The 18,210-nt window shown below is 43.0% G+C and overlaps 1 protein-coding gene across 1 annotated transcript; it reads left to right on the forward strand.

The window, feature by feature from the left end:
- Nucleotides 1–2,032: 2,032 nt before the first annotated feature.
- Nucleotides 2,033–18,027, forward strand: LOC135515874 (serine/threonine-protein phosphatase 6 regulatory subunit 2-like). The gene is given in 24 exon segments (XM_064939684.1): nt 2,033–2,395; nt 5,813–5,978; nt 6,559–6,813; nt 11,107–11,293; nt 11,382–11,519; nt 11,657–11,722; nt 11,844–12,070; nt 12,343–12,469; nt 12,748–12,900; nt 13,073–13,312; nt 13,865–13,929; nt 14,071–14,186; nt 14,298–14,383; nt 14,519–14,599; nt 14,682–14,779; nt 14,905–14,962; nt 15,055–15,182; nt 15,292–15,329; nt 15,332–15,463; nt 15,577–15,709; nt 15,903–15,985; nt 16,139–16,298; nt 16,635–16,757; nt 17,036–18,027. Coding segments are annotated over 22 exon segments (2,718 nt in total). The 5' UTR covers nt 2,033–2,395; nt 5,813–5,978; nt 6,559–6,586; the 3' UTR covers nt 17,088–18,027.
- Nucleotides 18,028–18,210: the final 183 nt, after the last annotated feature.

An 18,210-nucleotide genomic window follows, 5' to 3' on the forward strand; every position in this document is an offset into this window, starting at 1 on the left:
CCAATGTATTGAAAACTTTAGTAGACAGACATAAAATTCCTCATGCATGCAGCCAGGACCTGGTGAATGTTATTATTTTTTAAATATACGGTTTATCCCAACCATAATGTAATAATTGAAATTATATTGTTTGATAAATCGACAGTTTTGACAGGGAACGGATGCAAAGTTTTATAGTTTTTTCCTCGTCTCTCTCTGAAGTCCTTGCGCCAAAAATGGTAGACGGACCAATATTCAAAGGTCAGATAATGAAGGAAGAGGTGGTGTTTGCTCAGTTGTGTCTAGGACATTGTACATTGAACTCGTCATTACATTTGGTTGGCATGCATGGTTTGTCATTGAGGTCGGACGAATTTGGAAGGGCTGGGGAAGGGTCTGTTAGAAGTTAGTATGGCTCTTTTAAATGTTCTTAATAATACAGTTAGGTAGGTGGATCTAATGTAAACCGTGATTGACCACACACTCCAGCACAGTAGGTGGCAGCATGCACCTTAAAGTTTGTGGTTTAAAAGCGAGTGGTTTGAGTAAATGAGATAATGATAATGGACCTTTTTACATAGTTTCTCGACTGTGTCCAGCTTGCTAATAATCACAGAAATTCAAGCTAGCCTGTTAGGGAGTAAATACTTTAAAATTACTCAATATACACTCAACAGAAATATAAACGCAACATGTAAATTGTTAGTCCCAAAATGTGTTTACATTCCGGTTAGTGAGCATTTCTCCTTTGCCAAGATAATCCATCCACCTGACAGGTGTGGCATATTAAGAAGCTTTTGTCACAGAAAAAGTTTTGTCATACAACACAATGCCACAGATGTCTCAGGTTTTGAGTAAGCATGCAATATGCTGACTGCAGGAATGTCCACCAGAGCTGTTGCCAGAGAATGTAATGTTCATGTATCTACCATAAACCACCTCCAATGTAGTTTTGGAGAATTTGTCAGTATGTCCAACCGGCTTCACAACCGCAGGCTACGTGCATTGCGTCGTGTGGGAGAGCGGTTGGCTAATGTGAACAGAGTGCCCCTTGGTGACGTTGAGGTTATGGTATGGGCAGGCATAAGCATGGTAATGCACGGGGCGGCAGGTAGCATAGTGGTTGGACTAGTAACCGAAAGGTTGCAAGAACGAATCCCTGAGCTGACAAGGTAAAAATATGTTGTTCTGCCCCTGAATAAGGCAGTTAACCCACTGTTCCTGGGCTGTCATTGAAAAATAATTTGTTCTTAACTGACTTGCTTAGTTAAATAAAGGATAAAAAATAAAAATAAATGTTGCAAGGATTTGTACATAAGCTGAAAATGTCCCATGGCCTGCATCCTCACCAGATATGTCACCCATTGCGCATGTTTTGGATGCTCTGGATTGACATGTACCACAGGCACAGCATGTTCCAGTTCCCGCCAATATCCAACAATTTTGCACAGCCATTGAATAAAATTGTGGGACAACATTCCACAAGCCACAATCAACAGCCTGATCAACTTTATGCGAAGGAAATGTGTTGCGCTGCATGAGGCAAATGGTGGTCACACCAGATACTAACTTTTCTGATCCACGCCCCTAACTTAAAAAAAAAATGGTATCTGTGACCAACAGGTGCATATATGTATTCCCAGATGTGAAATCCATAGATTAGGGCCTAATGAATTTATTTAAATTGACTGATTTCCTTATATGAATTGTAACTCATTAAAATAGTTGAAATAGTTGCGTTTATATTTTTGATCAGTATACTTTAAAATGACTAAAACCAACTCGAAACTTTGTAGAAAATGATAATGGCCTTTTTATACAGTTTATTGAATGTGTCCAGCTCCCTAATAATGACGGAAATTAAAGGTAGACAGGGTGTTCCAAAAACGATGGATAGAGAACTATATTTTGCAAATGTAGATGGTGAGGCACAGGAACATTACCAATTTTCAGTGCGGCCCTCCGGACCAAGTTGGAGACCCGAATGTGGCCGCGGGGCAAAATTTGTTTGACACCCCGGCCACAGAAGAAGTCAATGCGCACTCGCCTGCGCGCCTCCGCGATAATATTCGCCATTTTGATTCGAAAATATGACCGAGTTTTTCCTGCTTTGCATGCTTGAGCTGGGAAGAGGCTAGTTTATGAATTTATGTACTGTAGAATATGAATATATATTACGCGTAATAATATTGAATATACAAGGTACAAATGTGAGGCCTGTCCGTTGCCACGTCACGAGACAAATATCCGTGTTACCAGGTTGACAGATACTTTGCTCATACTCCTCGTCAGACTGACCCATCAAAACAAATCACGTTTGGCTAGTTCGCTAACTAACGTTAGCTATTAGCTAACGAAGGTAGGTAGCGTAACATTAGCCATACAGACGAGTGGATTGCAAACTTTGAACAAAACGGTAAGTTTCTCAGGACCAACGTTGGCTAGCTAAAGCTGGTGAGTTATGTGCTTGGCGACTTAAAATACCTGGTTAAGCTATCAGTACCTAGTTAGCTAAAGAGGGTTAGCTAGCTTTTGCCAATTTAGCCAGCTAAAGTTGTGTTAATGTTAACGTTAGATGCTAGTTATCCGACTCCGAGAGAAACTAACGCCGACAACTAGCCCTGTAACTAACTAGCGACAAAGTTGATGATAATTTGCTCAACTCCTTGTGCTAACGCTAGCTAAATTGTATGGTTAAGTTAGCTAGCTACCTGGATAGCGAGCGACTCAGGATTCTCCACGCTTCTAACTGTGTCGAATCCCTCTGGTTTAGCCAATCTACTTTGCTAACTGAATTAGGTAGCTATGTCCTAGTTAGCTAACGTTAATACTAGCTGACGTTAGCTGCTGTTCAGACATTCGACGTTAGCAAGACCAAAAAGAGAAGTGAAGTTCAAGATAACATTTCTTGCATCCGAAACATTAACTACCAAACATGTTACTTCCTGCATTTGTGAAGATCTACTTGTTGCGGAAAATTCCACACCGTTGTAAAATTATAGTTGTCTAGAAACAAATCGACGGTCTTGGAATTTCTATCCATTGAACAAACAAACTCAACCCCGTTTCCAACTGCAGGGCAAGGGTTTGGCACTGGCAGCGTTACCTTATAAATAATCAGATGTCAAGTCTCCAAGTAGTGAATAGAAGTAGCCAGCAAGTACTACTATAGTAACTTGAAGTAAACAGAAATGTGAGCTTCCAACACTCAGCAGTTGATGTGCATTTCTTGCCAAGGCCACCACCATATAATTTTACAGCTCTACAGAGCACTTGTCCCTGCATTGTCAGACAAGGAGGGATTGTAGACCCTAAACCATCTTGCAAATTTATTTGAGAAATTATCAACATGTAAAAGCTGAATTTTGGGGGGTTGATGGGAATAGAAAAATTATACATGTTTACCTGAGACAATCCTACAAATAATAATATACACTGACAACTGTAGCAATGTATACATGTCCATTGGAGAGTGGGGGCAGGGTAAGTATACTGTCCACATCTAAATATTGGAAGTGGGGAGAACAGTCTGAGGTTCTTTATAGGCTTACAGACAACAAAATGGTCATGTTTGTAAAAGCAGTTATCCAAAACCAACCACATCTTGAATCCTAGGTATAAGGTGGCAACAAAAACGAGCGTCTTAAATGGGGCTCCCTGTTGCTACTTTTGTTAGCAACTCATGGAGAAGCACACCTGCAGGTGCTTAGCAGTGCAGCCAACTGAGACCGATAAGCACCTATTTAGGAAATGGGAGAGACTGGCTATGTCCCAATTATCTTCGATAGCCTCCTTTCCCTATCAACTCTTCTTCATAACCACTGATCGTAGTAGACTTAATTAGTTTCCACCATCTTGCTTTTGCCATGACCATCTAATTAGTGGTCATGAAGGTGAAGAGCCAAGGAAAGGAAGCCGTCTAAGATTTGTGATTGCTCTGTCTATGCCACGTTCACCTGCTATCAGAAATTCCTAGTTCCGACTGGGGAAGTTTCACTTATTAAACGACCCTCCAAATCTGAATTACAAGTGGGAAACTGGAGAAATTGTTGTGACTTTGACATCTACAACCTTATAAATATGGATGATGTAGCTAGATTGACCATATTCTAAATTTTAAGCAAGCTAGCAAACTTATTATTAGCAATGTTAGCCAGCTTATCAAGATAACTAAAATCTTGTTGGTTGACAAATTGTTCCCGATCAAAAAGCACATGCATGAAACAGCCGTATATCCGACATCACAACTAGGAAATAGGAAGTTCCGACGAGCATGTGAACGAACGCTGCCCCATAAGCCACTTGCTTTGCTTAATGACAGGCTACTGTTAGGTCATAGCATCCAGTTGATTGCTCTTCAACCATTGTTCTTTTCATCACTTACTCTATTAGCCAGTGGACTGTTTTGTTGAAGATGCCCCTGGTGACTTATATTTTAGATGAGAAGTCAAGTTTTTAACTTTTTCCTGTGTAGCGTTCACGGGAGAGCACTCTAGGGGTTATAGTTGCAGTAGTGTGCTCTGTATAAATGTATGCCAGATGGACTCTCCCGCACAAGCAGGATTGTCCAAATAAGAGGAAGAAGTAGGAAACACTTTGATTTCCTTTTTCAGACCCATTATTGTGTTGTGTGGGCGGCCAGTCAGTGTTGTATTGCACAGGCCAGCACATTCGTCTTTTGTTGACTAAGCAAGTTAGTTTGACTTTGTCCCTTCTAACATGCCTGGATAATGGTCTTGATAGGCTAGTTAGTGTGTTTATCATAGCAACCATAGACAACAGATTATTCTAAACTATTCTCATTTCCTGTCTGTAGTTGTGGTTGCCTAGGCTATAGCTTATAGCTAGGTTGTTTAGTGTGAGATGCTGACGTCAAGAACAGTGAAGTAGCTAGAGCTAACCACAACCTTTTCACATTAGTGATGTATGAGTGAGGGTCCAGGAAAGGATAGTGTGCATTAGATGCTTTTACTTCTGCATATATTTTAAAGCATACAGGTAATAATATTTATTGTAGTAGCTAGGCAGCAACCCCTAGTAGTCTGCCCAGTGTTCATACATTAGACTTAAGACAAATTACTCATGAATTTGACTGTAATTGGTAGCCTATGCAAGCCTATAATCCATTTAAAAATGCTTGTCTCATTTCATAAAGCATTTGCATAGGCCTAACAAGACCCGAAGCATGTATCTGGAATTTTGTTTTAAGATTTTCCAGCCAGCATCTTAGTTGATGGCATGCCCATTTTTCTGTGTGAGCTTGTCCATTGTTGGCCAAAATACCATTTACTACTATCTTAAAGTAATTAAGTTAGCTGGAGTTCTTTTGTTGTTTGTGTTCTTGACGACACAACACTAAGCGTTGCACATTTCACCGTTGTTAGGCTAAGTTGAGTTGATATGTTAGTCTAGGCCTTGTTCTCTTTTTTTATATTCCACAAGGCAAGTCAGGACAGGCTGTTGGCACATCAGTTCATTGTCTCATTCATAAAACTGAAAGCGAAGAGTTCTATAGAAGCAGGTTGACTTAGGGTTTGGCTACTCTAGGCTAAGATTTCAAAAGTCAAACCCCGCTACAGCTTTCTCACTAGCAGTCTACTAAATAGAAGGCTAGGTCATGACCCTATAACTAATGACAGCCAGACAAACGTCTTTCTCGAATAGCTCTGTTCAGAATCCTCGTTGTAATGTCGAATAAATCTGATGCAACACAGTCATCTTTAAACACAAGATGCATATAATACTGCTGCTGACTAATAATAGATGACTTTGCGATCAGATGCAAGGTCCTATGTGAATTTAATTATAATCCCCATCCCCTTGTCTCTCTCAGGTTATGGTGAGCCTTTCAGTGTGTTGTGTACTAAGGATGCCTGTGTTCTAAGAGGAGACCCATGTTGATAAATGCCAGGCCTTGCCACGCTCTCTGCTGTCTGCACAAACACAAATGCCTGCCTTTGAGGGAGGTCTGATTAAAGATACCCACATTTAATCTGCTGGTAAGCACAATTACTGGATGTTACATCTCAAATGATATCTGTAATGAGTTTGTTGTTCATGTGTGGACCGAGTCAGTGACCGTGTTTGTTTTTAGATGTTCCTGCTTCATTGTTTATCTGTTTATTTGTATTTCCCCTGTTACCCTCCCTATCACGCATGAACCTCAGCTCTTTTAATCTCCTTTTTCTTCCTCATTAATTTGATTCATTTTCATCTCAAAGCGCTTCAAAAAACAAACAAGCATTATCATGAGTAGCCTAGCTTTAGTTAGCTATGTCAAACAATACATCATGAGTAGCCTCGCTATAGTTGGCTAGGTCAAACAATAGAGTGCATGCATCCTTTAAAGATGGAGAGGGACAGTTCATGGCTTGCTCAGAGGACTGTAGTCAGGGAGATGGTGATGATCTTGTAGAGGGCTACATAACCACCAGAAATGTGCAGAAAAACTAAATGTCTAAAAAAAAATAATAATAATTAAACCAATATTTAAAGGAGCTCTCTGCTTAGTCTACTACAAGGGCATCATGCCAATATTGCGTCCCTCTCTCTCTCTGAGACTCTCCTTCCTTCTCATAGGGCTGTGCCCCCTGTCCAAGCAGCCACCATGTTCTGGAAGTTTGACCTGCACACCACGTCCCACATCGACCAGCTGCTGGACCGGGAGGACGTGACTTTGCGGGAGCTCATGGAGGAGGATGATGTCCTGCAGGAGTGCAAGGCACAGAACCGCCGGCTGCTGCTCTTCCTCTCCCAGGACCACTGCATGACAGAGCTGGTCAACCTCATCACCACAGAGCCCCCTGCTGACTTAGAGGAGAAGAGCCGCTTTAAGTGAGAGAAAAGGGTCACCCCAGGGGAAAGAGGGGATGTGTATTGAGCGGCCACATTCAGCCCATGTACAGTGGGGCAAAAAATTATTTAGTCAGCCACCAACTGTGCAAGTTCTCCCACTTAAAAGATGAGGCCTGTAATTTATCATAGGTACACTTCAACTATGACAGACAAAATTAGGTAAAAAAATCCAGAAAATCACATTGTAGGATTTTGAATGAATTTATTTGCAAATTATGGTGGAAAGTAAGTATTTGGTCACCTACAAACAAGCAAGATTTCTGGCTCTCACAGACCTGTAACTTCTTCAAGAGGCTCCTCTGTCCTCCACTCGTTACCTGTATTAATGGCACCTGTTTGAACTTGTTATCAGTATAAAAGACACCTGTCCACAACCTCAGTCACACTCCAAACTCTACTATGGCCAAGACCAAAGAGCTGTCAAAGGACACCAGAAACAAAATTGTAGACCTGCACCAGGCTGGGAAGACTCAATCTGCAATAGGTAAGCAGCTTGGTTTGAAGAAGTCAACTGTGGGAGCAATTACTAGGAAATGGAAGACCTACAAGACCACTGATAATCTCCCTCGATCTGGGGCTCCACGCAAGATCTCACCCGTGGGGTCAAAATGATCACAAGAACGATGAGCAAAAATCCCAGAACCACACGGGGGGGACCTAGTGAATGACCTGCAGAGAGCTGGGACCAAAGTAACAAAGCCTACCATCAGTAACACACTACGCCGCCAGGGACTCAAATCCTGCAGTGCCAGACGTGTCCCCCTGCTTAAGCCAGTACATGTCCAGGCCCGTCTGAAGTTTGCTAGAGAGCATTTGAATGATCCAGAAGATTGGGAGAATGTCATATGGTCAGATGAAACCAAAATATAACTTTTTGGTAAAAACTCAACTCGTCGTGTTTGGAGGACAAAGAATGCTGAGTTGCATCCAAAGAACACCATACCTACTGTGAAGCATGGGGGTGGAAACATCATGCTTTGGGGCTGTTTTTTTGCAAAGGGACCAGGACGTCTGATCCGTGTAAAGGAAAGAATGAATGGGGCCATGTATCGTGAGATTTTGAGTGAAAACCTCCTTCCATCAGCAAGGGCATTGAAGTTGAAACGTGGCTGGGTCTTTCAGCATGACAATGATCCCAAACACACCGCCCGGGCAACGAAGGAGTGGCTTCGTAAGATGCATTTCAAGGTCCTGGAGTGGCCTAGCCAGTCTCCAGATCTCAACCCAATAGAAAATCTTTGGGTCAAAATACCAGCAACAGTGTGTGAAAACCTTGTGAAGACTTAAAGAAAACATTTGAACTCTGTCATTGCCAACAAAGGGTATATAACAAAGTATTGAGAAACTTTTGTTATTGACCAAATACTTATTTTCCACCATAATTTGCAAATAAATTCATTAAAAATCTTACAATGTGATTTTTTTCATTTTGTCTGTCACAGTTGAAGTGTACCTATGATGAAAATTACAGGCCTCATCTTTTTAAATGGGAGAACTTGCACAATTGGTGGCTGACTAAATACTTTTTTGCCCCACTGTATACTATTTCATTATTGTAAGAGAATCTGTGCTTAACAAAGAATAGTTTTAAATAAATATTCAAATACACCCTATGCTTAAGCCATCACGGACTGACCTTTCCTCTAAAGACCAGTTGTACAAAATGAAAGGGGCTTCTCCGTAACATGCTCTGACATGGCCTGGGTTCTATGCTCAGTGGATAAGTGTCAACCTAAGACCAACATGCATACACTATTACGTTCTTTGTTTTCCTGTGATTCTCAATGTCAAACAAACGAAGAGATCCCTGTCTAGAGCGAAAGAGCTTGTGTCTGTGGGGTCTAGTCTTCGTCTTGTAACCCCGGGGGGGGGGGGTTTATCCCATCTGCTCATCACTCCCAACACCACTGCCCTCCAACCATGTTTTGTGGCAGCCACTCCAAGAACATGAATAAAACCACCAGAGAAAAGGTTCTTACCCCAGAGCCATAACTCCTTCACACTGAAAACGCATATGTTTGACATTGAGAAAGCACAACCAGTTAGATTTGAACCCATAGCCATCAGTATGGGTTCTTATCCTAGAGCCACAACACATTCACAGTTCATACGTGCTTCTGCATATGATTGACATTGAGAACTGTGAAAGCACCAACAAACACAACTAGTTAGCTTTGAACCCACGACCATCAGTTTGAGGAAAGGTTCTTACGCCAGAGCCACTGACTACTTCACTAAACATATTCTCTTCATACAGTTGAGGTTGAGTCGAACAAACAAGCACAACCAGCATGATTCAAACATTTTACCCAATGCTTGAGGCAATGGTCTTACCTCATACTCCCCAAAAAATACAATTCTCTTTGATATTTGATGTTAACTCTTGAAACTCCCCATCCCGGATCCGGGATTGTGACTAAGCCTCAGGCTCATTAGCATAACGCAACGTTAACGATTTCTGAAAATCGCAAATAAAATTAAAATAATGCGTTTGCTCTCAAGCTTAGCCTTTTCTTAACAACACTGTCATCTCAGATTTTCAAAATATGCTTTTGAACCATAGAAATTGACTAATTTGTGTAAGAGTATGCAAAGCTAGCATAGCATTTTGTGTAGCATGTAGCACGCAACATTTTCACAAAAGCCAGATAACCAAATAAAAAAATAATTTACCTTAGAAGAGCTTCTGATGTTTTCAAATAGGAGACTCCCAGCCACATACCAAATGCGCAGTGTTTCCTGAAAGCGTCTGTGTGTAGGAGAAATCGTTCCGTTTTCTACATTGCGCCTGGCTACCGAAACGAACCGAAAATGCAGTCACCTACAACGTGAAACTTTTTCCGGATTAACTACATAATATCGACCGAAACATGGCAAACGTTGTTTGGAATCAATCCTCAAGGTGTTTTTTCACATATCTCTTCATTGACATGCAGTTCGTGGAAGCTTGCTTCTCTCTCTGTGCCCCATGGAAAAATACTGGCAGGTGACTTTTGCGCACCAATTTCGGCGCAGGACACCGGGCGGACACGTGGTAAATGTGGTCTCTTATGGTCAATCTTCCAACGATCTGCCTACAAATACGTCACAATGCTGCAGACACCTTGGGGAAACGACAGAAAGGGCAGACTCATTCCTCTTGCGCTCTTGCGTTCTTTTTGTGACAAAATATCTTGTTTAAAACGGGAACGTTTTTCTTCCAAAAATGAAATAGCGCCACCATAAGTGTAAGAGGTTAAGAATTGTTTAAACAATAACACCGCCTGCTAGATTTGAACCCACAAATTTAGACGTGAGGCCAGGTTGTTATCTCACCCACTGTCTCCTCCAGAATGGGACATTTCTTTGAAAATGTTAAATATAAAAGTTGGGATTCAATCCCTATATAATAGGAATTGTGGCTTTTTAAAGGAAATTTCAATTGAGCAGACATATTACATTATTGCATCTCCGTGCAAGAGGTGTCACTACAGTCCCTGGTTTGAGTCCAGGCTGTTTCACATCCGGCTGTGATTGGTGGTGCCAAATTGGCCCAGCGTCCGGGTTTGGCTGGGGTAGGCTGTCATTGTAAATAAGAATGTTTTTAACTGACTGACTAGATAAGGTTACCGTGAAAGGGACCTCTGCAAAAATGGGAACATAGCCTTTAAAAGCCACAATGTCTATAACTCGTAATTGGATTGAATCCTGAATTTAGTGGGAGCCAAGATATATTTTTGAAGGCTTTTTTTAAGGTTGAAGACTGATAATTGACAGAAACACTGTTTGAACTCAAAGTCATGAACTGGGAACAGAACTCCTAGTGCCATGATAGATGCCTCTGAATTAGTTAATGTTTTTAGGTTGCTCCTTTAATGTAACAGAAGAGTACAACAGGTGGCGTTGGGTTTGAAACATGCCCAGAGATCCTATTACATCACTATTCTAATTCCTAATTGTATGCTTGCCCTCTTGTGGACAACATCTCACCCTCAAAAGTAGCTTACAAGACACAAAGAACACCAAATAGGCCCTGTTTCCCAAAAGCATCTTAAGGCCGAGTTAGGATAGGATGCAATGGTTCTAACGAAGAACTTAGTCTTAAGATACTTTTGGGAAACTGGGTCCTGGTCTTGATTGGGTCTGTTAACATAGCATACACAATGTGGTCTTCAGCAAACTCAGTCCAATAAACATGAATTCAGAATTGACAATGAGCATTGTCAGAATATTTCCAAACATCGTAAAAGTAATATTTCAAGAATTAATACACTGTACACCTCCCTCCCACAGGTTCCCTAACATCGCCTGTGAGCTCTTGACATCAGACGTGTCCCTTATCAACGACAAGTTGGGCGGGGACACGTCACTCCTGGAGACTCTCTACCAGTTCCTGGAGCAGGACCCGCCCCTCAACCCGCTACTAGCCAGCTTCTTCAGCAAGACCATCGGCAACCTCATCGCTAGGAAAACAGAACAGGTAACCTTAATGCCCAAGAAGTTATAAAGGTGGATAAAGAACGTGTAAGGACCTACCTGGAGCTCACCAAACGTCTCTTTTGCTCCAGGTAATCTCCTTCCTGAGGAAAAAGGATGGCTTCATCGGCCTGGTGCTGAAACACATTGACGCTTCCGCAATGATGGACCTGCTGCTTCGCCTCATCAGCTGTGTGGAGCCTGCCCCCTTGAGACAAGAGGTCCTTAATGTAAGCTGCCACTGTCTGCCAGCCATTCCTGTTCTCATAAGTGTTGTGTTCAATTATAAATATAATTTCTTATTGACTTGGGCGTCTTGTATTTCTCGCATTCATTCCCTGTCATACTTTTTCTTTCCTGATCTCAGTGGCTGAGCGAAGAGAAGCTGATTCAGAGACTCACAGAGCTTATCCATACAGGCAAAGACGAGGAAGTGAGTTATAGACCGTAATCTGATATTGCAGTATTCTCCTGGACAAGGCATGGCAGTTGATATTAACTATCTGGTCAGAAGTATGAATCCTGATTTGCATGAATCTTTATTTTTTTCCCAGAGACAATCAAATGCGTCTCAGACGCTTTGTGACATCATCCGCCTTAGTCGAGACCAGGCCAATCAGATGCAGGAGAATGTTGAGGCCGACCCCTTATTGGCTGTTCTAGAGTCGCAGGAGAGCGTAGCGGGGCTCCTGAAGACCATGTTTGAGGGGGAGAGGAGTGAGGCCTCCATTGTTAACGGAACTCAAGTGCTACTTACCTTACTGGAGACCAGGAGGTCCGGGTGAGTGAAACAACTGTTCTCTCTCCTCATATGTACTCCCTCCCTCATCTCTTTCCATTGCCTTGTCCAGAAACAACCTCTGGCCACTTGTGGACATCTTAAAAGGACATGATAGATTTAAGCAATATGGTAATACATCCACCTTGCCTTCTGATAGGCTGTCTGGATTTATCACCACAAATGATTAAGGCAGGGGCTAAAGGTTGTTTCTAGACGGGGACCATCTCTCCAGCTATTTTAGCATGTGAACACCCTCGTTCTCTCTCCGTCAGGTTGGAGGGGCTGATGGATCTCTATTCTCAGGGATATGAAAGGTCTTACACTGTCAACAGCAGTATTCTACATGCCATTGAGCCCCATCTAAAGGACTTCCAGCAGCTTCTCCTGAATCCCCCCAAGGTAAGGACATACAGTAAGGCCGTATGCCTGTGGCTGATCAATTTACAGTGGTCAGTGGGTACGAGAGACTGTCATGAAACATACAAATACTTTTTTTAAATGTTATTATTTGATTATGTTGGAGGCCAACAGACTGCAGAAAATTCCAACCATAATTTTATACAAACTGTTCGGGGGGGTTACCAACCATTATTAACACACAATTGAGTCAACTTGTTCAACAGTTCTTCCTGTATACAATGACTGTTTAGTAATTGAATTGAACATGGTGTGTGTAGAAAAGTGCAATACTGACGACCGTTGGCCTTCTGGAGGAGCCGCTGGGGAACGCCCGCCTTCACGTGGCCCGGCTGGTGGCCGCCTTGCTGCAGACCAGCGCCCCCAGTGTCTGTCAGGAGCTCTGCAAGCTCACCACCATGGACCAGCTACTGGTGTGTCTGCACTGCCGGGACTCATCAACTTGTCATTATCTCTCACTCTTTCGCATTCATTCATTTGTTCACATTCTGGCACTTTTCTTTACCTCTCCTTTCTGTCGTTCACATTCTTGTTGTGTCACCTACCATCGGTCACCATGGTTCTCTCGCTCTTTGCTCTCTACAGGACCTGTTCTTCAAGTACTCATGGAATAACTTCTTGCACTTCCAAGTGGAGCTGTGTGTGGCGTCCATCTTGAACCACTCTGTCCCAGAGGAGCGGCCCATCCCTGGTCTACAGAACCACGAGGAGAAGCCCCCAGCAGGCCCAGAGAACCAGGGGGAGGCAGGAGGTGAAGCTGGGGAGCCAGCCAAGGCCAGTGACTCGGTGGAGGAGACCACCCTTCACAACACCCTGGTGGCACATGTAGGTGGCTTGGCAGCTCTGTCTGTCTATGTGCAGTAATAGCCGGGTGTAAAACATTTATTTGCTTATGAGCCCTTCTTTACTATGCAGAGTTTACAACAAAAAAATAGTAGCATAAGAGAAATAAAATCAATGTGCAGAGGTTCAAGGTAGACTGTCTGTACATAAAGGCAGGGTAAAGTGACTAGGCATAAGGATATGAACAGAGTAACAGCAGCAAATTGAGTGTGGGTTTTGTCAATTAAGTGTGTATATATAGTGTAGTGCATGGGTATTCAACTCTTACCCTACGAAGTCTAGAGCCTGCTGGTTTTGTTCTACCGGATTATTCATTGCACCCACCTGGTGTCCCAGGTCTAAATCAGTCCCTGATTAGAGGGGAACAATGAAACAACACAGTGGAACTGGCTTCGAGATCCAGCGTTGAGTTTGAGGGGTCTAGTGAGTGTGTGTAGAGTCAGTGCAGATAGTTTGGGTACCTTTAAGACTTTAGGGGGTGGAAGCCATCTCGGAGCTTATTGGTCCGAGAGTGTTAAACATTGTCTTCCTCAGCTCTTCCAGAAGTGTCGGTTGGTACAGAGGATCCTGGACGCCTGGGAGGAGAACGATCAAATACAGTAAGACAACATGTCAGACGCTCAAATCTGGGGAACAACAGCCTTTGCTATTGTCCAGTATTGTTTCACTACAATAGTGGTATCTAACATGATAGTAGTGTCTGTTAGAGGTCATTAACCAGTGTGTTTTTTTTTCCTCAGGGCGGAGGGCGGCGCTAGGAGAGGTAACATGGGTCACCTGACCAGGATGGCCAACATGGTGGTACAGAACCTAGAGAAAGGACCAGTCCAGTCCCAGATCAGTGACCTCATCAAAGGTATGCGTGTTTTGATGAGCTGCCAGATTAACACTTCTGTATTCAGAAAAGAACAGCAAAGAATGTTACTGTGCCTGGGTGAGTGCTTAGAACTGGTCTGTGATATTGCAGAGTTGCCAGAGGACTGCAGAGGACGCTGGGAGAGCTTTGTGGATGAGACTCTGAGAGAGACCAACAGGAGAAACACAGTGGAACTGGTATCAACCATTCAGTCACCATCTCTGTCTCTCCACACACAAAGATGCTTTTTCCCTTGCTCAATCACGCAAGCATTCCCTTCCACACATTCTGTCATTTCCTCACTCTAATTCTGTCTGTCCTGTGTGTCCCAGGTGAGCACCCATAACCTGCACTCCTCCAGTGAAGATGATGATATGGAGAGTCCCTTCCCCAACGATCTGTCACTCCAACAGGTAGGAAGCCACATTTGTCTACCCATGAGGAAATATAATTATTTTGAAAGGACTAAATTCATGTTCCCCCCCCCCCCCCCAGGCTTTCTCAGACTATCAGATCCAGCAGATGACTGCCAACTTTGTGGATCAGTTTGGGTTCAACGATGAGGAGTTCAGTGAGCATGATGAAAACATCAAGTGAGTTTACTCATCCGTTCCACTATTCCTTCTCCAATAACCAGAAATCAGCTTTGAAACAAGACTGCTATGACAAAGACCTCTGGGGGCTAACAGCTGCTATTTTGTTTCCTTCCTTTCCTTAGTGCCACATTTGACCGGATTGCAGAAATAAACTTCAATCTAGATGCTGATGATAATAGTGTAAGTTGTTATGTAATGTCTACTAGCTTCATTGTGTGTAGTGAAAGTAAAAATGTTTACATGCGTTTCCCTCTCCACGTGTGTGAATACAGGCCAACGCTACTGCCTTTGAGGCCTGCTGTAAAGAGAGGATACGTCAGTTTGACGATGCTGAAGAGGAGGACGACATTTGGGAGGAGAAGGAGATTAACTATGCAACACAAGTCAAATCCAGAACAAGGTTGGTAAAAACTCAATATGCAAAAACAAAGTAGGGGATGTTATGTCAATGTGCAGCTCTTCATCGATTTCTCATCAAACCGCTCTTCTTTCTCTCCCGTGTGTGTCAGATTTGGGGTGTCCCACACCTCAGAGAGCAGTCTGGAGAACGGGGTCGGGAGCGGGACCGCGGGTCGGGTTCTGACGAGGATGACTCCTCCAGACAGAGCGCCTCAGCTCCAGGCAGCCTGGAGGAGAGCAAGGACAACACTCCCAGTACACCTGGAAATCCGTCAGCTACTTGTAAACTGCTTATTACCCATTTTTACTCAACCAATTAGACAATCATTAATGGTCTCCACTTTGCAAAAAACATTATTTTAGACTTTTTCCTCTTACCATGTTATCATGTGAAGGTCCAAGCTGGACAGCGAGTTTCGGGGAAGCTGGGGGTAACTCGTCCTCTCCGGGTCCTGCAGGCTGGGATTGTGGAGGAGACAAACAGGAGGCAGGTTGGGCCAACTTCACAGAGTTCCAACCTTTCAGCAGGTGGGAACCAAACACTCTCCATACAGTTTTATATACATTTGATATTATTGTCTGGGATATTGTAACTTTCAATTTATCATGTTTTTATTAAGCCCTTTTTAAATCACCAACATATGTTGTTTACTTCATTGTGTGACATTACCTAGAGGTGTGTTGTCAGTTCTCTGTACCTGAAGCTTACCTCTCCCTGCAGCCCAGAGGTTGGCCCCAGATGTAGCTCTCCCGTAGGCAGCAGTGACGCAGACAAACAAGTCAAACTGGGTCCGGACAAGAGTGGTGAGTGTGGGATGATGGGAGGTTTCAGCCACCTGACATTTGACCTAGCTCCCCCTTGTGGAGACATTCACTATTGCGTTGAGAACAAAACATGTTACAAGGCTTTCATTATCGCTTTGGCTTGTGCGTTAAGTAAAGTGATTGTGTGTCCAGGTGCGAGCCCCTCTGCCGGTGGTGAGTGGCCGGTGGGTGAGGGTAGGAAGGCTCCCCTCGTAGCCTCAGATAGCAGCTCCTTCGGGGGCTCCGACAGCGAGGACGATGACAAGACTGCCGCCACCGCCACAGAAACCACCAAGAATGCTGCAGTCAAAAGGTTTGTTTAACAAGAGTTAAACTCAATGCTAAAACATTTTCTGTTGAAGTCCACTCAAGCCTTAGTACTCATGTAAATAAACATCTATATTTGAAACATAACTACCACATCGAAGTAATTATACACTGGACTTGAAATGAAATTACTGGATTCAGAGTTTGGAAATCTAGGGAGCTTCCCATGAACTATGAAAGTACTTTACTGGAGAGGAAGAATCACTAGCATTTATACAAATAAAAATGTAAAAGAGTTGGAGTGGTGTAGCTACCAAAATATAGTTGAACAACACTTCTGTTGAAGACTAACTAACAAGCAACCTAACCTTTCCTCTGCTAGTGAGGAGAACCCCATCCCTCTGGAAAAGCTGTCCCTCACAGACTCTCTCAAGTCCCCCCCAAAGGCACAGCTTGCAGCAGACACACCGCCAGCCTCGGCCCCCACCTCTCAGACAGACAACAAGTAGGTGCCAGCTCATGTGTGTACAAATAATGCATGCTTGCACGTAAGAGATCCCAGGCAGTTTAGGGCAAAATAATATTCTAGCAACCTGGTTTCCTTTTCCAAGCCCGAGCCAAGACACGTCTGGATGTTGAACAATAGCATTGTGTGCCTGTATAAGTATTTACTGTGAACTCTAGCCTGCCAGAGAAGGAGAGGTGGTCTGCAATGTAGGATTATGTTATCACCCTCCTCTCACTTTTTCTCCCATCTTCTCTACACCTTCTTCCCCTCTCCAGAGAGGATCCATCCCAGTGCCCAGAGATGCCAGCAGTCAACGGGCCTGTCTGAGGGGCAGACAGTCCTATACCCCAGACTGGTGTGATAGACTGTGCCATTTCCAGGGAGACCACCCCCTCCCAAACAACCTCACTGCAACCTACAGTGTTTTAATGAATCACGATGCCATGTTATTGGACCTGGACACTGCCAATCAACACCAATAATGGGGAGAGGAGACATGTAAAAGCAAACAGGCAGAACAGTGTAGAGGAAATTGTCTTCAAAGCCTTTTCTAATGTTGCACATAAATACGTGTGGTTTTATTGTAGCAGTGATCTCTTTTAAACAACCGAAATCTGAGAGGAGTAAAGTTTTTCTGAAGGATTTGTTCTCGTACTCTTTTCAAATGGTTGGACCTGAGTAGTAAGGAGCGGATAGCACAGGTCAACTTAACGAAATGATGCCTCAACAATAAATACCTTTCTGAACATGTTTTCCCTGAGCTTAAAAGGCACTTATGCAGCCATTTTTACTGTACATTATAGGACAATGTTAAGTGTTCTGCCATTTTGTCTCGCTCTCAGATCAAGGTTTTAACCAAACCTGTTGTTTTTTTTTGTCATGGAAAATATCTATTCTTGTACCTCACTAGTTCTGAATGTTTTAAAGTGTCCAAGGAAAAGGGTGGGTCAAGAAACACAGTTCTATAGTATTAGTCTTCTGCTCATGTGCAATAATGACAATTAGCCATTTTATTTAAATCAACTTTACGTGTTGTCAGAAGGAAGACTCATTCGGTATAGTTATGGGCCAACTAATTTGGATATAAACTGAACAAGGTTTTGATTTGTTACTGCATGTATAACCGGTTCTCCGTTGACCTAGCTAGTGAGCTGAGACCTGATTGTATTTGACTTTGTTATTTGCTATCCCCCTTAAAATCAACCAAACATGATCTACCTATATTCAAATATCTACATTTTAAAGTAAATTTTACAAGCAATCTTGAGCACTGTGTTAATGTTCTGTTATTCCTAAACACTTACAGGGCAGGAGCTGTCTTTTTGAGAGGGTTGGGTTCTGCTAAATACCTCTAGTGCAGTGGTTCCCAACCAGGGTATACTTGACTCATGACGCCATAGGTCTACTGGTAAAATTCACATGGGAGGGTACTCTGAGCAGAGCAAAATTC

This window comes from Oncorhynchus masou, chromosome 27, assembly GCF_036934945.1.
Source record: "Oncorhynchus masou masou isolate Uvic2021 chromosome 27, UVic_Omas_1.1, whole genome shotgun sequence".
Taxonomy (NCBI): domain Eukaryota; kingdom Metazoa; phylum Chordata; class Actinopteri; order Salmoniformes; family Salmonidae; genus Oncorhynchus; species Oncorhynchus masou.